The sequence below is a fragment of the Schistocerca serialis genome, chromosome 2, assembly GCF_023864345.2.
Source record: "Schistocerca serialis cubense isolate TAMUIC-IGC-003099 chromosome 2, iqSchSeri2.2, whole genome shotgun sequence".
Classification (NCBI taxonomy): domain Eukaryota; kingdom Metazoa; phylum Arthropoda; class Insecta; order Orthoptera; family Acrididae; genus Schistocerca; species Schistocerca serialis.
The window spans coordinates 443310919-443338540 of NC_064639.1; the positions used below are offsets into that span (position 1 = coordinate 443310919).

The window sequence follows — 27622 nt, forward strand, 5'->3', positions numbered from 1 at the left end:
AGCATGTAGTCTGAAAGCTGGACATTTCTTGCACTCTTTTTCATTGTGCCTGTCTGCAATGCAGTGCCGCCTCTGTGTGGTCAGTAGCAATCTCTCCCTTCCATATTCTTGTTGCTCCATTGTGGACTTCACATAGAGAGTTAGGATATTTCATGCAATATCCCTGTTGTCCAAGAGTAACAGAGATAATTTTCAAATTACAACATATGATCCATCTGGGATCACTGGGTTTTAGTACTGAAAGAACAAAAGCTAAGTTATATGAGAGTGTAAGATTTTATGGTCAGTCCATTTCAGTAAAATTCTTCTAGGTGTTTGGCAACATCATGATGTGATAAACTATTCAGGTTTTGGCTACTGTTTCAGGCAGCCATAAGGGGGATGGGGTCACATACACTTTTATCCAGAAATTCAGGAATGTTATTGCAGTAAACTAGATTCTGTTCTGTAGAAAAATCTGGGATGGAATCTGATTTCTCCCTTTTGCACCATAAGAAGAGGATCTATGGGGCAAAACTTCCTTTTCCATTAACTTAGCTGTTGTGATAAAACTGTTGGAAGATAAAGTTATTGACTGTATCATTCAGTTCAGCCGGTGTGAGCGTCCTATGCTCATTGCTGTTTGCAGTGTCTTGAAAGTCCTCACCAGAATCCACTGTGGTATTCTCAGACATTTGAAGAGATTCTGGTGTTTCTGAGAGTGAAGATAGCAGTATACTTAGTCGTGGAAATAGATGGTGCAGAATAATAAATTTCTAGAAGTCAGAACTATAAAACAGGCAGAAGTTTAAAGGAAGATTTTCAACTGTGGAACAAAAGAACGCAAGCTACTTACTGTAAGTGACACTAGCTCAGGCAGAGCAAGCAGTCTTGTACAAAAGAAATTTTCTGGCCTAAAAGAGTGTGCAATGATAATTTTTGAAAGTACATGTTAATAATGCTGCACCATATGAACATGAAAAATGGACTGTGATGAAACTTGAAAAGAAAAATTATATATTTGTGGATTTGTTTCTGTGGGAGAATCTCAAAAATTGATTGGACATATAAAATTAAATCTAAAGAATTCTTGAAAAGAATAAGTGAAGAAAGAAGGCACTGGAAAATTGACACCATAAAGAGGGAAAAGTTGAACTGTTATCTGATAGTTACTAAGTGAGGGGGTGTCAGTGGATAATCATTAAAACTGTTTTATTTTTAGTTCAGTATCTGTTCATAAAAGAAAATAATATAAGGAAAATAATTTTCAGCATTTTTTTAATTTTTTTAAAGCAATATTTCCTGTTCCGGGAATAACCTGCTCCTACAAATCTTGCTTTCTTGCTTGCTTGCTGAAATCGCAAAACATCCAGGCTGGATCTCTCTCTCTGTGCTACAATCTGTCAGTGTTGCGTGGGTGGTCAGTGAGTGTGTGGGAGAGGGGTGGGTATGGGTTGAGAAAGAGAAATTGGACATTTACAATATATTGTGTGCCTATCATTAGTATTATGTTCCTGTTTCAACAAACAGTAGGCGGACATTTTTTGTGTTGGTCAGTAAAATTCTTCTGGGTTTGTGACCGCATTGTCAACTATAAAGTACCGACATTTTGGCGACTATTGTAAGGCGCCTTCCTCAGGGTGTATTAGCAATACACCCTGAGGAAGACATCTTGCAATAGTCACCAAAATGACAGAATTTTATAGTTGACAATGCGGTCATAAACCCAGAAGAATTTTATTGACTGTGACAACAGCCACGGGAGCCTACGGTTACATTTCTTGTGTTGTTTATTTTCTATTCTACACTTGCAGATAAATGGCCATGCTGTCATCAATATGGGGACTGGTGTAGAATGTAAATTAGAAGAAAGCGTGAAAATACTACTAAAAATGTCATTGTATGTTGAGCGTGGCACCTCGCAATATTTTCATTAGTCCTCTAGCACGCCTTTGATTTTTATTTAAAGTGGTGATGTAGTATTCGACAATATGTTGTGGAGAATTTCTACACATGAAGTACAATCTCTTTTGTTGCAGGTTGGAAGTGGTGCAACTGGTAGCCAGCCCAGCTCACAACTGGTTGTGCATTTACATGGCGGGGGGTTTGTGGCTCAGAGTTCCCGCTCCCATGCAAGCTACTTGAGGGAGTGGGTTGCACGATTGGATGTTCCATTTCTTTCTGTTGACTATTCCCTTGCACCTGATGCACCATTCCCTCGTGCCTTAGAAGAAGCATTGTATGCATACTGCTGGGCCCGGACGCATGCCCGCATGCTAGGGGCAGCAGATGATGCACAAATCATCATGGCAGGTGATACATACATTTTAGTTTATTATAATTGTTTTAAATCAGTAAGAGCAGATAGATCAACTTTTTTTTTATCATTGAGAAAATGGAACCTGTATTCGGATGTGTAATTCAGTATTACAAAGAGCAAAATGACACTGTATAGTGTCTTTTTCAGGCACAAGTTGTGAAACTGGTTTATTAAATTATGTTGCAGTAGTGCTGGGGGAAAAAAACCCTCCCTGATCTTGGACAGTAATAATTAGAAATGTGGGACGTGTTGGCAAGAAAATGTGTGTTGTGTCAACGGGCATGGCCTAGAGTTTCAGAAAATGCCATTAAATGTCAGTGAGTGCATCTTCTCAGTTTGCAGTCATTAAGAAGTAAGATGGCATCTGCTCAGCAGGTGGTGTTTTGTGTGCTGCAGTTTGCAAGGAGAGAGCAAGTTATTTTGGTCTAGTGAGCTTTTGACATTGATCCGCCTGCACACAAAAACATTCATCACTGGTATTGCCAAATTGAAAAGACAGGATGTTTATGCCATTCTTGTGAAAAAGTGTACGGGCCCTTCTTTTCTGAGGAAAATGCAGTGACTGGAATGAGATATCTTCAAATGCCGCAGAATTGGCTTTTTTCAAAATTTCAAAACAACTCCAATGACTTCCATTTTCCAGCATGTTGGAGTTCCAGCACACTGACATGACGCCCTACATCAGTTTCTCAGTGACACAGTGTCTCAACACTGGATAGGGCGCATGGGACCCTGAGACACTGCCCTGTGTTCTTGGCCTCCAGGATTGCCAAACATGACCCCCTTGTGATTTTTTCCTTCCGGGATACATGAGGGGAAAAAAGTGGAGAACAGAATAACAGCCATCGTAATGTGTGTAAAAGCAGATGCAGTGTGTAAAGTTTATGATGAATTTTGCTATCCTCTAGATGTTTTTCATGCTGCTGTTGGTGTACACACACTGCATTTGAAATAGCATAGCTAAAACTTATAGGTTATAGATTTTGTGTGTATTTTTCAATTCAACCCTTGGTATTAGTTTGCTTTTATGAATAAATTGGAGTTTTGAAATTGGATCGTTACTCACAAATTCAAGAAGAGTGGTGCTTGGTTTTGGTGGCAATAGGTAGAGGTTCATATGCTTAGATCAGGTAGAAGCAGTAAAAGAGGAGCAAAAGAAATCAACCTGCATGTGGAGGAGGGGTAATAAACTAGAACACAAGGATGACAGGAAACAAGGAAATGAAATAATATGCAATAAACAGAGTGCCGTGTTGAACGATGAAAACTGAACACAATATAATAAACTGTATTACCTTCCATTATTGCTGGGCAATGAGCCATATTTCAGTATAATAAATATGTTATTAATGCTGTATGCAGTAAAACAAATACAATGTGAACATTCATCACAGAGAATGTAATACAGGTGGAGGATAAATAACAACATACGTAACTAGGGAGATGTATGAAAACAGTGAGGAATAGATTCTAAGTTCCAACAGAATGAGAGAGTCATCACTCCATAGGTAAGCTAAATTTAAATGTCGTAAATTAATTCAGCTACACTGGTTATTACATATTTTCAGCATGTTAAATTGTACATTTCAAAAGAATGTTCACATTGTATGTATATATTAGGAAAATGCAGTAAATGAAGCACACAAAAAGGAATACAAATGTCTCAAATATGACATCGACAGGAAGTGCAAAATGGCTAAGCAGGCATGGCTAGAGGACAAATGTAAGGATGTAGAAGCTTATATCACTAGGAGTAAGATAGATACTGCCTACAGGAAAATTAAAGAGACCTTTGGAGAAAAGAGAACCACTTGTATGAATATCAAGAGCTCAGATGGAAACCCAGTTCTAAGAAAAGAAGGGAAAGCAGAAAGGTGGAAGGAGTATATAGAGGGTCTATACAAGGGCGATGTACTTGAGGACAATATTCTGGAAATGGAAGAGGATGTAGATGAAGATGAAATGGGAGATACAATACTGCGTGAAGAGTTTGACAGAGCACTGAAAGACCTGAGTTGAAACAAGGCCCCGGGAGTAGACAACATTTCCATTAGAACTACTGACAGCCTTGGGAGAGCCAGTCCTGACAAAACTCTACCATCTGGTGAGCAAGATGTACGAGACAGGCAAAATACCCTCAGACTTCAAGAAGAATATAATAATTCGAATCCCAAAGAAAGCAGGTGTTGACAGATGTGAAAATTACCGAACTATCAGTTTAATAAGTCACAGCTGCAAAATACTAACACGAATTATTTACAGACGAATGGAAAAACTGGTAGAAGCCGGCCCTGGGGAAGATCAGTTTGAATTCCATAGAAATGTTGGAACATGTGAGGCAATACTGACCTTACGACTCATCTTAGAAGAAAGATTAAGGAAAGGCAAACCTATGTTTCTAGCATTTGTAGACTTAGAGAAAGCTTTTGACAATGTTGACTGGAATACTCTCTTTCAAATTCTAAAGGTGGCAGGGGTAAAATACAGGGAGCAAAAGGCTATTTATAATTTGTACAGAAACCAGATGGCAGTTATGAGAGTCGAGGGACATGAAAGGGAAGCAGTGGTTGGGAAGGGAGTGAGACAGGGTTGTAGCCTCTCCCCGATGTTATTCAGTCTGTATGTTGAGCAAGCAGTAATGGAAACAAAAAGAAAATTTGGAGTAGGTATTAAAATCCATGGAGAAGAAATAAAAACTTTGAGGTTCGCCGATGACATTGTAATTCTGTCAGAGACAGCAAAGGACTTGGAAGAGCAGTTGAACAGAATGGACAGTGTCTTGAAAGGAGGATATAAGACGAACATCAACAAAAGCAAAACAAGGATAATAGAATGTAGTCGAATTACGTCAGGTGATGCTGAGGGAATTAGATTAGGAAATGAGACACTTAAAGTAGTAAAGGAGTTTTGCTATTTGGGGAGCAAAATAAATGATAATGGTCAAAGTAGAGAGGATATAAAAGGTAGACTGGCAATGGCAAGGAAAGCGTTTCTGAAGAAGAGAAATTTGTTAACATAGAGTATAGATTTAAGTGTCAGGAAGTTGTTTCTGAAAGTATTTGTATGGAGTGTAGCCATGTATGGAAGTGAAACATGGACAATAAATAGTTTGGACAAGAAGAGAATAGAAGCTTTCGAAATGTGGTGCTACAGAAGAATGCTGAAGATTAGATGGGTAGATCGCATAACTAATGAGGAGGTATTGAATAGAATTGGGGAGAAGAGGAGCTTGTGGCACAACTTGACTAGAAGAAGGGACCGGTTGGTAGGACATGTCCTGAGGCATCAAGGGATCACAAATTTATCATTGGAGGGCAGCGTGGAGGGTAAAAATCGTAGAGGGAGACCAAGAGATGAATACACTAAGCAGATTCAGAAGGATGTAGGTTGCAGTAGGTACTGGGAGATGAAGAAGCTTGCACAAGATAGATTAGCATGGAGAGCTGCATCAAACCAGTTTCAGGACTGAAGACAACAACAACAACAACAACAACAACAACATTAGGAAAGTTCTGGAGTGTAAATAATTTGGAAGTAGAAGAGACCACTCCCCAGTTAGGAGGAACATAGATTTGTCAACAGGCACACACAAAAGGGAAAGAAAACATGCTAGCTTTTGGAATCTATCCATTTTCGAACTAGAGGACATGCACAAAAGTTTGTGCAGGCGTTTTTACTCTAGCTCAAGGAAGGATTGCTTCTGAAAGCTAACAGGTCTTCTTTCTCATTTGCATGTGTCTGCTGATGACTCAAAGATTCTGCTATTCGGTATATAGTCTCCTTTGCTCCTAAATTATTCACATTATATGTGTTAGACACGGTGGTGGCTGTGATCTGAGAAATTGAAATATTTGTAAGTAAATAAAAATTACAGCCTATCATGTTTGTTACATGTTTCATCTCACAGCATCATTTTAAAGATGATGATACTTCAAAGTTGATTTCAGTCTGCTATGTTATTATATCTAATTTGACTATAAAAGTTCATACTTTTAAATTTCAAACTCATCACTCTAAAAATGAATTTCATGATGATGATTTAACTTCTTTGCTTAGAGTTTAGGCAAGATACCAACTCATTTGGGCACACTCTCTGTGGTAACTGTTCATTGTCTTATACTGAAGAAAGTAACTGAAAAAACATTAACTTAATCCCACAATTTTATAAGTTAGTTGTATGCACTACTTTTGATGCAAAATTTGTGTTCTGTGACCCAGGTGATTCTGCAGGAGGAAACTTGTGCCTTGGTGTGACTCTGAAATGCTTGGAACTTGGTATTCCTCCACCGTCAGGTCTCTTCCTGGCTTACGTACCTGTACTGTTATCTTTTGTGCCATCTCCATCGCGCCTTCTCTGCCTTTTTGATCCGCTGCTGCCATTTGGGTTCATGATGCGTTGCCTCAAAGGTGAGCCTAATATATATGTGTACACACACACACACACACACACACACACACACACACACACACACTTGGTCCTATAAATGGGTAAATATGTTTGTGCTTGTGAAGGAGTTTGCAATAGTTTGAAGAAAAAAGTTGCGTTAAGAACATGAATGTTGTATTAGTTGACACATCAGCAGTCATAGTTAGTCAGAACTGAAATACCATTCTTTCATCTTTGAACATTTTAACTGTAAACCACGTCAGAATATATTCTAATATATGGCTTGTGTATTTCTCAGAGCTACACTCAACAAGACAAGGCCTTACCAAAAGAAAGAAAGAAAAAAAAAAGTGGAACAGGAGAACAGGAGAAAGCAATAGAACAGCATAAAAATTTCAAGCTTGCACAACTAATGCAACTTTTTTCATATATCATAAAGAGGGTGAGATTGATAAATATGTAGTTAAGAAAATATGTCTTCTCACAAAATTGAGAGAGAGTGCTTTTTAGTGTTCACACTGGCTATAGGGACACATTAAACTGTCGAGAATAGTTCCAGTAAGAGAGAAAAATGAGGACAAATATTTTCTTGTGAATAACCAGTCAGTAATGATAAATATGGCTGAAATGAACTTTATACCTCAGATGAGTTTCTTGATAATATGAGTGATTTTGTTACTCTTGACATTGGCATCGTAGGCAAATGTAGACGCACGTTGCATCCAGTGGTGTCACAAACCATCACATATGACATTTGTCCACCACATTGCTCAAGAATGCAGGCTGCAAGTCTCTGCTGCAGTGGTGGAGCCTGTTGTAGGCTATTCCAGATTGTGTACCTACCTGCAGGCAGCCATGTACCTACAGGCATTGACCAAGTGACTAATGCATTTGCAGAATGTGTTCAATAGATTTATCTGGAGAGTAGTCTGCACTACATGCTTGTCCACGGATGAGCTGAGGGGTGCCCACAGTAACAGTGTGCTATGAGGCAGTGTTGGAACAGCCTGGTCTAATGCATTTGGCCACAACTCCACGATTTGGTGAAGTACACCCCATACCTTAAACACTTCTCAGCAGATCAGTCATGATATTCTTTGCTTTTTCTGTCTGGGACATTAATAGTGTATAGTCAGTGAAGCTTCTCACAATGACAGGAGTGCACCAGTGTGGCTCGTATCAGAAATCAACACAGATTTGCAGACAGAGATCTTGCGAAACTCGGCTCACTTTGTTTCTCCATGAGATCCATAGTGCTGTGGACAATGGCACTCAGGTTGACGCCATCTCCCATGACTCCAGGAAAGCATCTGACACTGTCACACTGCCTTTAGTGAATAAAATATGAGCTTACTGAGTATCAGACCCAATTTACTAGTGGGTTCAAATCATCCTTACAGATATAACTCACCGCTCTTCACAGAACAAAATTGATTGATGTAAAGGTAATTTCCAGAGTATCTCATGGAAGTGTGATAGGACCCTTACTCTTTACAATGTATATAAATGAGCTAGTAGGCAGTGTCAGAAGCTCTTAAGGCTGTTCACAGAGGATGCAATTGTCTGTGACAAAGTTGTTGTTATTGCGGTCTTCAGTCCTGAGACTGGTTTGATGCAGCTCTCCATGCTACTCTATCCTGTGCAAGCTTCATCTCCCAGTACCTACTGCAGCCTACATCCTTCTGAATTTGCTTAGTATATTCATCTCTTGGTCTCCCTCTTCGATTTTTACCCTCCACGCTGCCCTCCAATACTAAATTGATGATCCCTTGATGTCTCAGAACATGTCCTAACAACTGATCCCTTCTTCTAGTCAAGTTGTGCCACAAGCTCCTCTTCTCCCCAATTCTATTCAATACCTCCTCATTAGTTATGCGATCTACCCATCTAATCTTCAGCATTCTTCTGTAGCACCACATTTCGAAAGCTTCTATTCTCTTCTTGTCTAAACTATTTATCATCCCCGTTTCACTTCCATACATGGCTACACTCCATACAAATACTTTCAGAAATGACTTCCTGACATTTAAATCTATGTTAACAAATTTTTCTTCTTCAGAAACGCTTTTCTTTCCATTGCCAGTCTACCTTTTATATCCTCTCTACTTTGACCGTCATCAGTTATTTTGCTCCCCAAATAGCAAAACTCATTTACTACTTTAAGCCTCTCATTTCCTAATCTAATTCCCTCAGCATCACCTGACTTAATTCGACTACATTCCATTATCCTCGTTCTGCTTTTGTTGGTGTTCATCTTATACCCTCCTTTCTAGACACTGTCCATTCCGTTCAACTGCTCTTCCAAGTCCTTTGCTGTCTCTGACAGAATTACAATGTCATCGGCGAACCTCAAAGTTTTTATTTCTTCTCCATGGATTTTAATACCTACTCCGAACTTTTCTTTTGTTTCCTTTATTGCTTGCTCAATATACAGATTGAATAACATTGGGGATAGGCTACAACCCTGTCTCACTCCCTTCCCAACCACTGCTTCCCTTTCATACCCCTTGACTCTTATAACTGCCCCTGCTTAGCAATTTCGCACTTCCTGTCGATCTCATTTTCGAGACATTTGTATTCCTTTTTGCCTGCATCACTTATTGCATTTTTCTTTTTTTCTCCTTTCATCAATTAAATTCAGTATCTCTTCTGTTACCCAAGGATTTCTACTGGCCCTAGTCTTTTTACCTACTTCTGCTGCCTTCACTACTTCATTCCTCAAAGCTACCCATTCTTCTTCTACTGTATTTCTTTCCCCCATTCCTGTCAATTGTTCCCTTACGGTCTCCCTGAAATTCTGTACAACCTCTGGTTCTTTCAGTTTATCCAGGTCCCATCTCCTTAAATTCCCACCTTTTTGCAGTTCTTCAGTTTTAATCTACAGTTCATAACCAATAGATTGTGGTCAGAGTTCACATCTCCCCCTGGAAATGTCTTGCAATTTAAAATCTGATTCCTAAATCTGTCTTACCATTGTATAATCTATATGAAACCTTTTAGTATCTCTATGGTTCTTCCATGTATCCAACCTACTTTCATGATTCTTGCACCAAGTGTTAGCTATGATTAAGTTATGCTCTGTGCAAAATTCTACCAGGCGGCTTCCTCTTTCATTTCTTAGCCCCAATCCATATTCACCTGCTATGTTTCCTTCTCTTCCTTTTCCTGTCCTACAACACATCTTTATTAATAGTCCATGATAAGTGAGAGCAAAACACACAAAATTGACTATTTATTTTAGCACACAAAAATGTGTTTAGTAGTCTGCCAACTCATTGGCTTCCATAGGTCATGCACAGCACACTTTTTTTTATTTACAATCAAATTCCACTGAACACAGTCTCAAGTGTCACTGCTGTTTCATTTCAGTGCTTCCAGTGGATGTAAAACAGCAGCGGTTGTGAATCAGATGCAATAGTCACTTATTGTATGCCAAAAGATATTGATGTCATTATTTTTGCCTTATTAAGCTGTCATAATAGTTAAATATTCACCAAATCCTAATCATTATACACATTTCTCCTCATTTCCTGAATTTGTAGTTCACCAGCAAAAATGCAGCAAATAAATTAAAAAAGGAAGGTAAGACATAAGTAAAGGACAATTAAATAAAAATAAATCTTTTTATTATGTCTAAAGGTACAGAACAATGTGGTCATTCATACCCGTGAACAAGAATTGGTAGACAGTATGGCTGCTCATGAGTCTGTAACTTGGTACACACATGGTAATAATTAAGTGCATAGAGTGATGACATGATTTGTCAGTATTCCTCAAAAATTATGTGAACATGAGGCAGTTGTATCTCTCTGACAACTCAGGTTGAAAATAAGTAAGTGTGCTTTATGATGCAATAAGCCTTCAGCATTTTGTGTGACTCGGAGAGTTTTGTTCAATTCAAAGGTGCAGACTGCTTCTTTTAATAAATGACTGCACTTCACTGATACAAGTCTTAAAACTTCATTGGGTACATGGTTACCAGGACTTGGAACCAATGAACCCTGATCTGTGAGTATTAACTTCAGTGTATGCTGTGGGATTTAATTACGTCATTGGCTATAAACTTTCTACGGTTTCCTAAAACTTCCAAGATCATTGAAGAATAAAGAATGTAAATAAATTGGGATCCTTAGGTGCTTGGATTGTATTAGTTTGTATCATCATATGACATTACATTACATTAAAACTGTATTAAATTGCAGTAGGATACTCATTTAGAATTTAACCAGAATGGCCATATATGTTTATGTGCTAAATGCTTATGGTGTGATAGTGATGATGATGATGATGATGATGCAGTCAGTTAAACCAGCCACAAAATCTTTTATATAGTAATTTCTGCTGTAAATAGTTCAAGTGATAGGGGACAGTCAAGGATCATCATTGCAGAATTTTGCATAATCACTGTTTTTACAGTACTTTTATGGATTATACATGCAGTTTTGTCATACTTCGTGCATTAACTCTTTTCTCTGGTTGATAGCGTATACATGCGGTCGAGCCGATGCAGAATCTGGTGCTATGGAGTCAGATTTGGGTGACACGGAGTCCGTGTGCGATGATGCAACTGATCATGCTGCTCGCGAGTCTGCAGCTTCTCTGTCGGGAAATGACACTGACACACTCACTGCAGGGTCACTCACTTCATTACAGCCAGAGTGTGAACAGCAGGGCCTGCAGCAGCAGCAGCAGCATTTACCATCACCACCCCTACCATCCCCTCCACAACAACAACAAAATAATGCAAATGAAAGGTATGTGATTGTTAAATTTTCTTTATTTGTTTTAGACTGTCATGTTATCTTTTAATGGTGTGCAACTAAGAGATGGCTTTGACTGTTTGAATTGACAGTACCTCGGGGGAAGAGTACTCTGTACATATGTAATTATTAATGCAAACCTGAAATGAGAGCTGTATTTAAGTACTATGTCATCTTTCACAATGCCATGAAGGCCTATTAGAAACTAATATCACTAGCATTTGAGGAACAGTGACACTAAATTTGAAGCTTTTCCTCTTCAGCGTTTTGTTGTCAAAATATGAAAGTCTGAAGTTGCCATACTTATTGGGTTGGTACATAAATTTGTAACAGTTTTCTGTAAGTTTAATAAACACAACAGACTTTTAGTCATCTATAATGTATTCTTTACTACAGTCTGCTAACACTAGATAGCTTTTCGATTCTGAGACTGTAGAAATCACATGGTTTTGAGGCAAAGAACTCATCACACCATGTTTATAGTGTGTTTTCATCCAGAAAGGAAATATATTGAAGGTTGTTTGACAGAGAGCAGAAAAAGTGTAAATGGTGGGTGCAGAGGGATGTCCCAACCCAGCTCCTGTACAGTGTCTTTTGTCAGTCCACCAGAATGTGGGTGGGTGTTATCATGGAGTAGCATCACTTCATGCAGTCTTCTTGTTTGTTGTTCCTGGATTGGGTCTACAGAATATCTTAGTTGTTTACAATAAAGGTCAGGTGGTTACACCTCTGGGAAGCAACTTGTAGTACATCACTCAGTCACTGTTCCTCCAGATGCATAACATTATATTCTGTGGATGTATGCAGGTCTTTGTACGGGGAGTTGCTGCTTTATTTGGGCTCAACTATTCCTTTCTTTACCTTATGTCAGCAGAAAGACACCATTTCTTGTCACCAGTAATGATACAGGATAGGAATGGTCAGTGTTGTTCATGAACCAATTGATGACAAGCAGACAGAGATGCATGTATGACCACCTGCAGATTTTTTTTTTTTTTTTTAACAGTGGTACGCAAACACCTGAATTATAAACCTCCCAATTGCATGAAAATTTCTCATGGTGGTGGAATAATCACAGTACATAACATTTGCCAGTTCTCAAGTACACTGGCATGAATCATTGTGGATTAATGCATTTAAACATTTCATAAAATCCCGAAGATTCTCCTGCTCATGGAAAGTCACTAATATCAAAACAATCCCCCTTACAATCAGAAAACCATTTCCTTGCCATGCTCTATCCAATGGCGTTATACCTATACATGGCACAACTGTTTCTGTCTACCTCCACTGCTGTCACCCCTCTATTGAAGAGTATGTTGGAAATGTTCTGATTCCTCCACTCAGCATTCCATTTTCTAACATCCACAGCTGCACTCACTATCTGCAAATGACAAAATGACAAGTAAACTCAAACAGCAACAATTAACTACAAATAAAGAAAGACAGTTGGTAAATAAATCTGTAGCAATCAGAATACCAGCAGGTAAATCAAAAACTCTACAAACTTATACATCAACTTCATATTATTTGATATCTTTTGGTTTGAGACTTATTTAATTAAATAATTAAATATTTAATTAAATATTGAGACAAGACATGGAGACACAGAATGGTATCTTTATGGGTTCCAGAATTTTTACGGTAATTTATTGAAGGTATCAACTCTGAAAACATTTTATGTACAAAAGAAATGCTAACCAGTGTTAAACATGAAATTAAAATCACTCAAGTAATTGGCTGGAACATCTAGTCATGCCTGTGCTCCTGTTCTGCCCGTCAGTCATTGTTAAATATCAGTATCTTATTTCCCTTGCTATTAAATGGAAATTAGTATCATGCTTAATGGTATTTCTGCTTTGATAAGTATGTGGAGCCCATACTTTTGTCCCTAGATTTGTGTACTCTGTTTTAGATTTGTAGTGGTTCTTATCTACTTAGCAGGTACCACTAATTACTAGATTGAAATAATTTCAACCTATTGTAATATGAGTAACTTCCTTGGGGCATGCCGTGATTTTTACTAGAGTTTATGTAAGAATACAATGGAACTAAAATATTTTACATACTTACTTTTAACTTGGTTTTTCAGTTTATGCTTTCCATTGGCTTAGAGAATAAATCCCAAATGTGTGGGGAGGGGGGGGGGGGGGGGGTGCTGTGTTATTTAGTTCCTCTTTCATCTCTAGTCACTATCATTTACATTTTTGAAAAGAAAGAGGGAGGGGGGGGGAGGGATGAGTTGTGCTATGTTTGAGTCAATATTAAACTGTAGGCCCCTTATACCTGGCTGGGTAAGTCAGTTCAGAGGTTAAAGGAAGGCAATGGCATATACTGCCTTCGGAGGGACCACAACTTGTTACATACTGTGCTGTTTACACTGATAATAGAGTTACGGATAGCTATGCTTCACTGATTTCTCAAAGTTGAAAACATTTTGTTGGGGTCAGTAGATGCATGCCACGATGCCTGACAACTTGCTTTTGTTAACATGTTTGAATTTTAAAACCTGTTGTACTTAGTTGCACTACATTTTAAACATCTTCTAATATCCATTACTATTAGAAGTGAAATCTAGTTACGATAACTGGCTTCGTACATCTAAAAAGAACAGATTTCACTGTCAGCGTTTGTATAAGCCATTTAGCAACACTCTCACATTTGAGAAAACACTTAGCTATTCTTGCAGTATCCAAGAGCATAGTTTTGTCATGCAACCCTCCTAGCAGGACACTGATTAGTTGCAGTGGCTACTATATGAAGACAAATATTGAATAAAATTGTTAAGTTGCTTTATTGCAGTGATAATATATACATTTTGTTACTCAGCAGTATTCAGAACACTATTTGATGTAATCAATATTTAGAAGTTTTAAGGCGAACAGTGATGTGTGAAGACACACACACCATATTGTGAAATTGTGAAGCAGTACATCAGCTGTAGCTGCAGTATTCTACTCCTTGTTTGTGTATCCACCTGCAATCCAGTGCTTATAGTGTACAGTGAATGACTTTTCTTCTTGCAAAGCATTGTATGGATTTGATTTTTAAATTAGTTTTAAGGTTGTAAGATGGTGTGATATAATAAGTACGTCAGGTTTCAGAAAGTGTACATACTATTCTAACACCTGCAAATAAAACTGGTAGAAATGGAACTGTGAACTGACTGAAGTAACATGCCATAGTAGATGTAGCCCCCCCTATCTACACACCTCTCTCTTTCATTGTAAATAATGTCTAATGTCTGTCTTGGAAAAAGAAAAATCCCTAGAAAAGATGTAACATCATAACGGTTGCGTCAGATATTCCGGTTTTTTTTTTCTGTTGAAGTTTTTTTAAAGTCTCACTACTTGTCTTTTTATTTCACTGGCACATTTGTAGATATATTTTGAATTTGCACTCCTTTTTGAATTGCCTATATTTTTATATCTCTATTTTAAGACTTTTCTGTACACATAATTTGCCTGTTTTTAACTCAGATCAATGTAATTTCATTTGCTTTCAGCAGTCAATGGATGGCTTACTTCTGTTTCCCTCCCGTAACTGTGGGAATAATGTCTGCATACATCTGTAGATATTCAGTGACTCATTTCTTGGGTATATAGTTATGCTAAATAAGAAACTGAATGTGATAAATTCCACAGCCAATTGCATCCATTGTTTAATGTGTGTTTGCCCACACAGAATATCCTTGTTTGTTACAAAAAAAACTGTAAACACTTAAATACAACTTTGTGTGTTGCTGTTGTTGTTGTTGGTGTGTGTGTGTGTGTGTGTGTGTGTGTGTGTGTGTGTGAGAGAGAGAGAGAGAGAGAGAGAGAGAGAGAGAGAGAGTTAGTCAAACAAATGAGCTTATTTGTTCACTGATTTAAAATAAATAAAACTTTGCTGTGAGTAGCCTGCTTTCTCATGTGCTGGAGCTATTATTATTGCTGAAAGAGCTTAAGTTGTTTCTATCAAGGAAGCAATCAAATAGGGTAGAAAATTTCTGACCGTATATTGTGGAGGGTCTTGTCCAGTTACATGTGAGATGTTTCACAGATTGGCTTTTTCATGCCGAATGTTACTACTTTTGCTGCTGCTTTGAGTATGCTTCCTGCATTGACAAATAATTTATTTTCAATGCCCTACATAGCAGAGATGCTGAGTTGCAGCTCAGCATCTCCACTATATGGTGAGTAGCAGCTATCATTTTCATAATATTGTTACATTCCATCCTGGTTTTTCCGTTGTTTTATTTTCAATTACGTTTTATGTAAAATAAATCAGAAAATTGATTTGGGTCAATGAAAGTACTGTGAAAGATGCTATATCCGGAGTTGTGATTGGGAATGGAAACACATTTCAGAATTGTTGGTGAACAGAAAAAATTACCACAGCCAAACAGGGAAGATGCTGATGTATATGCAAGCAACCAATAAGTAATGCAACACATTTTTTGCTGAAAGCTGGTTGATTTTAATCAGGATTCCAATATAACATATCATTTCCCACTCTTCTGGCAACAAAAATTTATTTTTCAACAAAATGTCTGTTCAATGTGACGGCCTTGTGCCACCTTACTGGGAGGGCCTGTAGGCCCACGTGTTACCACTCTACTGATCAATGTCAGAGCCAACATCTTGATTTATCAGTAACCTCCCCCATCACCCATTTACTGCTTCCTCCATAGTGCATCCTTCATTGAGCCAGACAGATGGAAGTCTGAAGGTGCGAGATATGAGCTGTAGGGTGGATGAGGAAAAACAGGCCAACAAAGTTTTGTGAGCTCCTCTTTGGCGTGCCGACTTGTGTGAGGCCTTGTGTTGTCATAAGCAGAAGTTCATTTGCATTTTTATGGTGACAAATACACTGAAGTCATTTATCAATTTCCTCAGTGTAGCACAATATACTTCAGAGTTGGCTGATGCACTATGAGGGATGACACCAAACAAAATAACCCTTTCAGAGTCCCAAAAGACTTTACTAGCTGAGGGTGTGGCTTTGAACTTTTTCTTCAGAGGACAGATGGTGTGACGCCACTCCATGGAGTGCTGTTTTATTTCTGGTTCAAAGTGATGATTCCGTTTTAATGCCTGTGATGATGTTCAACAAGAAATTGTCATGATCAGCCTTGTAATGTGCAAGCCGTTCTACACAGATGGTCCTTCGTTGCTTTGTATAGTCTTCTATTAGGCTGTGAGGAACCTAGCGGGGCAAACAGCTTTTAGTACCCCAACTGGTGGGTGAGTGTGTCAGCACTACCAACAGAGATGTCCAATTGTGCAGCAAGGTGTTTGATTGTTATCTGCTTATCACATCACATGAAAGTATGTGCATGTTCCCACATTGCAGGAGTCACAGCTGTGTGTGGCCGCCTGAAACACGGGGGTCAGATAGGGTTGCACAACCTTGCTGCAATGAGACACCTTGCCCACCGACTCACCATGCTTTCATTCACTGCTAGGTCTCCATTAACATTCTGCAAGCACCTAAGAGTGTCTGCAGTGCTCTAATTTCCTGCCAAAAGAAACTCAATGACAGCTCTCTGCTTGGAACACATCTCTGTTACAGAAGCCATTTTGAAGGCTATGTATAGCACTGCCAGCTATTGGAACTTCATGAAACTACAGGGGGCTAAAGTGGGAATATGCCAAGATATACCACAACAAATTTCACATTTTATTAACTGAAACTGACTCGGGAAAAAAATTGTGTTGCATGACTTATCAAACACCCCTCATATAGTGTACATGCTAATTCAAATACTGAAATGTGGTTGAAAGGGAATGATCTGTATTGTCAGTAGAATAAATTAATATTTTGCTAACAACAAACATCCTCATGTGGACATTTCATTCATTGTTAGAAATCAAGGTTCCTTATTTACTAATGAATATCAAGGCTAATAATCAGTGTTAAGGTGAGTAAAGGAATGATAGTGCATTTAGAAATAACAATCCTATAACACTGTTATCAATCTTTCTGCCAAATCTCTGACCCTGCAGAAGTATCAGTACTTATAAAGACCCCACTTTTAGCCCAAAACCTAAATTCAGCCATATTGGACTTTTAAAGGACCTTGTTTTCTTCACTCATATTCTGCTGTGGAAACATTTCTTCACAGTGCACCCCACTGACAATAGCCAACCAGAACCCCATGATAGAAACTTGTTAAAAACAGTTCTAACCTCCTTCCAACCATGATCCTCCTCCCTATCCAACAAATCATCCTCAGGTGACCTTTTAGGAATTCTTCATTTCTAACCTGACCTCACTTTCCTTTCCTAAATCCCTCGCTAGTGAATCCAACATCACTTCTACAGAACAACCAACTATTTGTGGTGGAGTCTTTATCTGTGGGAATGATGGTAAGGTCTAGATCGGTTTTCAGGTTACAATGGTCATAAATTGTTGTGACTATGTGGCTGAGGGTCTCTACCAACTCTGACACCTTCGCATACAAACCTTATAACCATAATCCCATCTCTGCAGTCCAACATGACCTCCTGCAGCTCCATGAGGCTTTAGATCTAGCCAGCCGCTGTGACCGAGTGGTTCTAGGCGCTTTAGTCTGGAACCGTGCGACTGCTATGGTTGCAAGTTCGAATCCTGCTTCGGGCATGGATACGTGTGATGTCCTTAGGTTAGTTAAGTTTAAATAGTCCTAAGTTCTAGGGGACAGATGACCTCAGATGTTAAGTCCCATAGTGCTCAGAACCATTTGAACCTTAGATCTATCCCTAAACATGACACTTGAATCCATATCCCTCTTCAGACCAGCTACCCCCTTACCCACTTCTACCTTTTACTCTACACCACAACCTACCATCCACCACCTCCCCCCCCCCCCCCCCCCCCCACTGCTCCCCACCTGCTCCCCCCCTCCCCCTCCCCCCCAGGTGTTCCTACTGGTTATCCTGTTGTGGCTGGGTACAGTGCTCCCACTGACACTCCAAACTATTGTCTGTTACCTCCCATCTGACATTCAACACACAGCTCAGTTTATTCACTGCATTTCCACAGTTCCTATCCTTTTACCACCAGACTCCTGTCCCGTTACCACCATCTACATGTACATATATACTCTGCAAGCCCCTGTATGAAGCATGGCAGAGGGTATCCTGTCTCAATACCTGTCACTTCATTTGCTGTTCCACTTGTAAATAGAATGAGGGGGAAAGCATCTGTCTGTATGTCTCCATACAAGCCCTGATTTCTCTCATCTCCATATTGCTTATGTGAAATCTATGTTGGTAACAGTAGAATCATTCTGCCATCAGCTTCAAATGCCAGTTCTCTGAATTTTCTCAATAGCGTAATCAAAAAGAAGGTCCCTTCCCTTCCTGAATCAGCTCCATTATATTTGAGTGTTGTTCAGACCTACTGGTAACAAATCTAGCCGTCCCCCTCCCAAACACTCGAGGAGTACTCAAGAATGGGTTACACTAGTGTCCTATATGCTGTCTCCTTTACAGATGAACCACACTTTCCTAAAATTCTCCCAGTTCCCCACATTAATTTAACTTTCAAAAGTCAAATTTATAAACAACTTGTTATACTGCCATCTATACTCCTTGCACCATCTTAAGTCAACTTATTTATGGGCCATCTGGAGGAGGAGGAGGAGGAGGAGGAGGAGGAGGAGGAGGAGTCGTCCTTCTTACCAACTCAGCACCTGAAACCCTGTCTAGTTCAGATTCATGATGACATTTTCATGATATAGTCCCATGGCAGGGACAACCTTTGCTCTTTTGTCAATGTCTACTCCCAAATCTGTTTCACCTGGTCTTCCTCAAGTTAACAAGCCACCTTCCTAGACGTCAATATTCATCTCAGATGGCTCCATAAATATTTGTTCACATCAAGCATACCAACCACCAACAGTATCTCCAACTTTATAGCTGTCACTTGTTTCATGTGAAAGTCTCTTCCTTACTACACACCACCTGTAAACAGTGCATCTGCAGTGGGTAGCAGAAGTTGCTGAATTATACCAAGAACGTTACCAGAGATTTGATTGACAAACAATATCCCGTCCAGCTCATCCACAAACAGATTCCCTTTTTGGTGCCCACCCAATCTATCCCCATACACCTACCAACCACCTCCTACCACATTCCACTCAAAAGAATTTCTTGCTCAATAAAAGACAGGGCCATATGTGAAAGTAGCCTTGTAATATATCACTGTTATGAAAAGGATAGTTTCTATTCACCATATAGCGTAGATGGTGAGTCACAGATAGGCACAACAAAAAGACTGACAGAAAGTGGGCTTTCAGCCATAATGCTTCATCAAAAATAGACAAGACACACAGACACGCATGCGCAAATGCAACTTGCACACACATGACCACAGTCTCTGCCAGTTGAAGCCAGACTGCAAGCAGCAGTGCATGATGGGAGAGGCAACTGGGTGGTGGAGGTAAAGAGGAAGGTGGAGCAGAGCAGCAAGGGGGAACGATAGCAAGGTAAGTGTGGGGTCAGGAAAGTGCTGCTTGTGGGAGTGTACAGAGATGAAGTGAAGAGAGGGTAGACAGGGGGCAGGGGGAGGGTGGGGCTATATGGTGAGTAGCAACTACCCTTTTCATAATATTGTTACATTACATCCACAATTTTATATTGTTTCATGTTATATATCAACAATATTATGAAAATGATAGATTGCTCCTCCCCGTAAAGATGACATGTTGCGATGCAGATGCGCACAGCAAAAAGACTGTTAGACACTGAGCTTTCATCCAAAGTCTGCCTCATCATAAAGGAGGGACACACACACACACACACACACACACACACACACACACACACACACACACACACACACAAGGAAAAACACCTCATGCACACACATCCATTATCTCTGGCCTGAGCGTGACAAGTAACAAACTGTCTACTCACATGACTTCAACTAATTCATTAATGGGCCATTTGGGTACACCCTCCCAGTACAAGTTTCTCTGAACTACACAGGTGGGAGTTCTCTCCAGCCTATCCTGCTTTCTTGCAGTCCCTCTGGCCAAATCCTCTGCTTACCTATTACCCACTACCTTACCTTACCTTATCTTACCTTTTCCCAACTTTCTTCTCTCTGCGCCATTCCTTTCCTGTCCAGATTATGTATTGCCATCTCCCACAACTCTTCCTCCATCTCCCTACCTCCCCATGTGGGCATTCTCTCACCCTGTTTCTCCCTCCCCTCACTTCATAAATTTTGTGCCCATACAATGCGAATATTTTTCATGTAATTTGTCTGTGGATAGATAACGTGTAACGTCCTCTGTCTGATCTCATATTGGCACAAGAAGCAATTGCTCTCAAAAAGTTGTATGGTTATTTTTGTGAAAATGAGTTTATATATGCTAGGAATGGACATTAGATTTAGCTTTTCGAATAAAGGTTTGCAGTGTTGTTTGTTTTTTATTCCCACGAACGCTTAAATGACCTTTTTCTGTAGTCTGAAAGTTTTGAGTAGATTAGTTATCTCCGAAAGTTATGCTATACGTAATGACTGGAACAAAATATCCAAAATAAACATAGCACACAATGTTGTTACACCTATATTTGAAGATGGTAACTGTTCTCGACCGGGACTCGAACCTGGGATCTCCTGCTTATATGGCAAATGCTCTATCCATCTGAGCCACCGAGGACACAGATGAATAGGCCGACTGCGGTGACTTATCCCTTGCACACTTCCCATGAGACCCACATTCCCAACTGTCCACAATCGATACACGGGAAGCGTGCAAGGGATAAGTCCCTGCAGTCGCCCTATTCGTCTGTGTCCTCGGTGGCTCAGATGGATAGTGTGTCTGCCATGTAAGCAGGAGATCCCGGGTTTGAGTCCCGGTCGAGGGGCACATTTTCAACTGTCCCCATCGAGGTATCAATAACACCTTTCGGCAGCTGAAGGTTTCAATTAATTATCATTTGTTACACCCAGCTTGACAATGTGAAACAATTTTTGGGATGCTGTTAACATCTACAACAAAATATTGAAGATGTCTTCCAATACTCCTCTTACTCATCATTGTGGATCAGACTTAGCATAAGCACACGTTCATATGCAAAGGGTGAACAACTGGGTTTTGGTAACATCATTTTATGCCCAAGCATGAAGGGTTGAAAAATTTATCTTTTAACTGCCCATTGCAGCAGCATCTCCAACAACTCTTAATGTTTTGCTTCAATAAAACACTTCTTAAACAAGCTTCTGAATTATGAATCAGATTTTAGTGTTCCTTCTCTTCAACAAAGTGGCATTTGGTCAAATAGATTAATACAACACTACTGGTGTCCAAAACTTAAGAGTGAATGTGACTTTCATGTGGTATGTTGCTGCCAAGTAACATAGCTCAATGAAACTTGGTCCAAACATAGAGAAAATTGTTACAGTATAGTATAGATTATAACTGTATGGGATGAACAGAATGACACTTTCATTTGTAGCCAATAATTAAACTGAAGTCAACATGATTCATGGTGATCTCATGAACACAATATAAGGTAGGGCATGGTTCATAACCCCTTTTGCTCCTACAGATGTGCTTGACATAGGCCTTGAAGTGTGCAGTGTTTTTATGGACTAAGCCAACAGTCTGTGTCAGGACCCTTTGTATCCATGATTGCTTCCTCCCTGTTGTATTACCAGTGCCAGCCTCCTGCTGCTGTGCCTAATATTTCACAGGTAGCTTGCAACAAAAATCTGTAGAATCTGTGCATTCACTCCCTCCATTCTCCATTTTGTCTTTGCTCTTGGTGCATGCTAGCACAATAAATTATTCACAGACAATTCACAAGGGAAATTAAGTGCTTGCTGAAAAAAACATTTTGATGCATCTGGATATGTTTAGAGTATATACACAAAATTAAATGGGCTAGAAATGAATGTGCTAGAATACAAAATCTTTCCTTTATGTCAGAAAAATTTGATCACATCATAAAGAGATGAATCTGCATAATTTTTAATTAGCTTATACTATGTGTGCTGTGTATTTATTTCATGCTTGGGACAGATACTGCTTCATATGAAGAATCTGGTCCATCTTTTGCCAGCACACTATTTCATCTAGGAGTAACTTTAAACTCGAAACCTTGAAGCTCTTGAATTCTTTTTCCAATGTGCATTACTTATTTTCAATCCTTTCACACATCCCTAGACAACTTTCACAGCCAAAAATCGCTATACCCAAATAAAATTGTCTGAGTTACCTGCTAATAATTTTAGCATGTCATAAGCAGATGAAAATGTACAATTTTTCTTTTACTGGCATAATGTATGCTATGTAATTACATCACGTGCAAAATTCACTGTGCAACTGAACTAAAGAATAACTTTTTTGAAAACCCATAATTGTTTTCCTTTGTGACACAGAAGTTTGACTCAAAGGTACTCAAAGGGTGTCTGTAATGGTGCAAAAATGTGGCATCCCGTGACATCAGCCTTGGGTTCGACAATGCTTTAAACAGCAAAGTTTTGACATGAGAGGAAAAAAGATCAGAGCTGTGAGGTTCAGGTGATGTGTAAGATGGGCTGATGATGTCACATTGGCACCAAATTGCATCACAATTCTGCCTACCACCACCGTAGACACTTGATGGGAAGGTCATTATACATCTTCTTACCCACATTTCACCCCTTGTTTTGACTTCTCTGCTATGAAGGTCAGAATAGTGGCACCCAGTACTGAAATCACACTGTTTTCTTATGGGTGGCTTGGAAAAACATCTCAGACACACCACCACTCAGAACTGTCACAAAAAGCTTCAAAGGGAGGTGTAAAGAGTGTCAATGAAACAACCCCTTTCACTGAGGTGTTGATTCACACACATTTTGAAGTAAAAAACAGAAGTTCTCTCTGTGATGAGCAACGGGACGACATCTTGACAAACTCATATGCTGTTGACACCTCCAGGTGTTTCAGCCCCTCTCTAACGACATTGTGGGCCTGCGTGCCCATCAGAAGTGATCACACTCCTTTGGAATGCAGCGTGACCATAATTTTTGCTCTTCTGTATGGGTTGGAACCACTGGGGATCATCCAAAACAATTCAACAAAATTGGAAAGTGACTTGAAGCAACAAATGGTGCATATACTTTTTCAGCCCTCCAGGTTTGTGCCCTCCTGCATTGTGATCATTGAAGGGTTTGTCATTGACACGCGCATGAATACAGTGGCAAAATGCCCATCTAATAACACTCCCACCTCAGCAGTACTCTTGGTGACACCTACACACATTTACTGAGAATTGTAAAAATGTTTCTTCACAGAGAAAACCTGCGAAGTAGCCCTAGGCACCTGCAAGCAGGCGACCACTTGACACCCCTCTGTTCCTAGTTGTCTGCATGCAGGTACATAAGGCTACTTCATAGGTTAAAAATTCCCAATAAATCTGGGTGGGTACCACTGAGGGTACTGCCGAACTGAGGGGCCTTGAGGGACATTTTCCATTGTATTCACGCATGTGCCAATGTCGCACCCCCTCTGTGATCGTGCCACAGGAGAGCTTGAAACCGGAAGACTGAAAAAGCATAAGCATGCTTTGCTGGTTCTTATCATGTTCAAATTTCATCATATGGTTTTAGGACAATCCATAGTTACTACAACCTGTGTACGAGAACAAAAATTGCAGTCATGCTGCTCCTAAAAGTGGTGCAATCATGTTCAGTGGGGTTAGAGCCCAATAATCTCACTAGAGACGAGTTGAAATTCCCAGGGGTGTCCAGCAGTGTCAAAGGTTGTTGAGAAAGTTGTACTGGTACTCATTGTACCAAGAACTGTTGTTTTTAACCAAAAATGCCCCCTGGAAAGGGGCAGTCTGATTGACGCACTTTGTCACCCACTGAGGCCTATTCATGCCAATTCTGAGTCGTGGTGTACTTCAAATCTTTTCCTTGGCCACCCATAAGAAAACTGTGTGATTTCAACTATGATTGCCGCCGTTCTGACCTCCATCACAGAAGAGTCAAAAGAAGGGGTGAAATATGGGTAAGATGGGATGTGACAATTTTCCCGTTGTGTGACACATCTACTGTGGCTTTGGTCAGAATACTGATGAAATTTGGTGCCAATGTGACATTATTAACACACGCTACTACACCTCACATTTCCCCCTCCCCGCATGTGTCGAACCTTCTTGTTTGAAGGGTCATCAAGCCTAAGAGTGCCACCAAGGGTCACCATACTTTTGCACCATTAAAAAGGAAGGTTGTAGACACTGTGAGATGAATTTCAAACTTCTGCGCTGCAATGGGAGACAGTTATGAGGTTTTGAAAAAGTAATCCTTCAATTCTGTTCTGCAGTGTAGATATAGCATCAACTTAAGCACAAAGTCTGTTTGGTGCCAGCATACTTCATTTGGAAAGATGCACCATAGTGGGGATACTTAACTGTTTGAATACTTTTTTAAATACTCAGTATATATTTGCCATTTTTCCTTGTGTCCTTAGGCCAAAAATCGGGGTGCCTGAATATAATTATTTCTGCCACATTGGAATAATTTCACCACATTGTAAAGTGATGAATATGTATAGTTTTTCATTTACTTGTGAAATGTATCCTGTGTATTTACATCAGCCATGGATAGATGGGTAGCATCTGAAACACCAAGTTAGTTCATTAGCCAGCAGACTAATTCATGTGAAGGAACTGTCTGAATACTTCTTACATTCATTTTATATATTTTCCATGCTTCTTTTTGATCTGGGCTTTGGACTGGCACAAACAGTTAAAAACTGCTTTTATATTGCCTGTTTTTTAAATTTTTGTATTTCTTTTCTCTTTCTTTTTTAAATAATTTATCCAGAAGTGTTAAATAATTTGAACTAGCAGTTTTAGTTCAAGTGGTTATTAATAACTGCTTGTGTGATAAGTCTTGAAACCGGATACAACACATAATGGTGCATTGCAAGTTTTGCATTAGTCTCTGGTATCCTGGCACATTTCCTGTTTTGCGGAAACTGCACACCTGCGCGTTAGAAAATGTTTATTGGAATATTTACTCACAATAACATCTGAAAAATGTATCCCTGTAAATGGTAGGAGATTCTCATTATAGGAGTGCCTTCCTCTGCCAGCTTTTCTCTATTCTGTTGCACATTTTTCTAAAATTTGCCTAATGAGAGATAGGTGAAATGCTGCGAGTGACATTTTTTGCTCTGTAACTGACTTGTGGAGAGCATTAGTATTTAAAATGCCCAATGCATTTCACCTGTGCTTCATGGGATTTGTCAGAACAAGCAGGTCAGGCCATTTACCAAGTATTCTCTTGTTGGAAGACCTGCTCCACTTGCAATGTTCAGTGCAGTTACACATTGTCATCCATAAAAATGAGTTCATGGCCAAATGCACCCTTGGAAAGATGCACATGGAGAAATACAGTGTCACAATAATATTGACTGGTGAGTGTACCATGTTCAAAGATTTAGAGGTCAGTATGTCAATGCAACATTATGCCTTCCTATGCCATAACACTTGGACCACCAAACTGATAATGTTTGATGGTGCTTGATTATCTTAATATGGCGAGAGGTGGGAAAATGTAATGTACCTAGGAACACTGTTGTATGTGATTGGTTTGGTAGTGCAGGTGTTATTGTGTGTGGAGTAACAGTATTGCATGGCTTCCTGACCCCCCAAATCTTCAAACACGATACGCTCACCAGTCAACATTATTGTCACACTGTACTCTTTCTCCATGTGCATCTTTTCGATTGTGCTTTCAGCCCTGAGATCATTTTTATGCAGGACATTTGTGACTGCAGTTAACTGTCCAGGTGGAGTAGATCTTGGAATGTGAGGATATTCTTTGTTGGGCCTACTCTGCACATTCACCTGACTTAAATGTATTGAAGCATGTCCACATGCACCTATGAACAACCAACAGCTGTCAACTGTGCTGGTGGAGGAATGCAATGACCTACCACAACTATTCCGTACCAACCATGTGGCCAGCATTGGAACACATTGCAGAGCATGCATCCTTGGTGATCACATGCTCTGTTAAGAACCATGTCCCACCTTTTGTGATTTCCAGGGGACCATCATGAATTCCAGTGATATTTTTTTTTTTTTTTTTTTTTTTTTTTTTGTGTAATTATTGTCTTTGAATAAAAGTTTCATTTCTGCTTGTCTCATAATGCATATTTCTTTGTTTCATTCTGCACTATACTTCAGCAGTTCTTTCTATATGTTACTTAGCACTGACACATCATGCGAAAGTTAACTAAAATTTTCTTGGCAAATAGCATCTTGTTTCATATTCTTCGCAGTGACCTCTCCTCTCTACTCTCATACAGTCTGTCACTCTTCATGTCCTACTAGTTTGAGTACCAACTGACTGTTGGCACAGTGGGAATCAGCAAGGTAATGATTTGGGAACCATTCGCCTCACCTCGTACGGTGACCTAATTTGGGCTGTTTGTTAAAAGTGTTGTTTAATTTATACACAAATTACATCAATATCAACCAGTTATAGGCATTTGTTTTATTTGCTGATCTGTGTTGCCCATTTTAATTAATATCTAATTAAAATAGTTCATTAGTTTGGAATGTAAGCTTCAGGTTCTTGGTAGATGGTATTAAGACACCAATCTTCCATTCTCATGTCTAGACTACTACCCTTGATCATGATTTCTGCTTGCCACATTAAGTGTTATTTCTCAAACTGGCAGCTGTGCTCACCTGTGTAAGAATGTTTGCTGCAGCAACTACATCCTGTCATATACCCACGAACTCTTAATGAAAACCTTATGTAACATAATTTACTCTCTCCATTCAATCATTCAAAAATATTGTGACCAGTGTGATCATGTGACCAGAAACATCACACCTTACATAAAACTGAAAAAAGGATGCTTTGTACATTGAAATTTGGAATACAGAATAAGACCAAAATTATTTAAATGGTTTAAAGTAAATGTAGTACAGTTACTATTCTAAAGAAGTGAAAACTGATTCAAACACTAGTCTGGATAAGATGCAGAGAGACTCCAGAATGATATTTTCACTCCACAGTGTGGAAGTCAAGCTGTGAGGATGGGTCATTAGTCACACATGGGTAGCTCAGTCAGTAGAGCACTTGTCCCCAAATGGTAGAGGTCCAATTTCGAGTCTTGCACACAGTTTGAATCTGCAGAGAGGCTGTTTGGATGAATATTCTGCAATGCACAAAAGATTATTTTGGTTTTTG

At 39.4% G+C, this 27622-nt stretch overlaps 1 protein-coding gene across 4 annotated transcripts in view; it reads left to right on the forward strand.

Annotated features, from left to right (window-relative positions):
* Positions 1 to 27622, forward strand: part of LOC126457322 (hormone-sensitive lipase) — a 115266-nt gene that overhangs the window by 65300 nt on the left and 22344 nt on the right. For all 4 annotated transcript variants that reach the window (XM_050093516.1, XM_050093517.1, XM_050093518.1 and 1 more), the window contains exons 6-8: positions 2019 to 2292; positions 6518 to 6706; positions 11170 to 11440. In XM_050093516.1, the coding sequence (XP_049949473.1) occupies positions 2019 to 2292; positions 6518 to 6706; positions 11170 to 11440 (734 nt within the window). The remainder of the gene's footprint in view (positions 1 to 2018; positions 2293 to 6517; positions 6707 to 11169; positions 11441 to 27622) is intronic.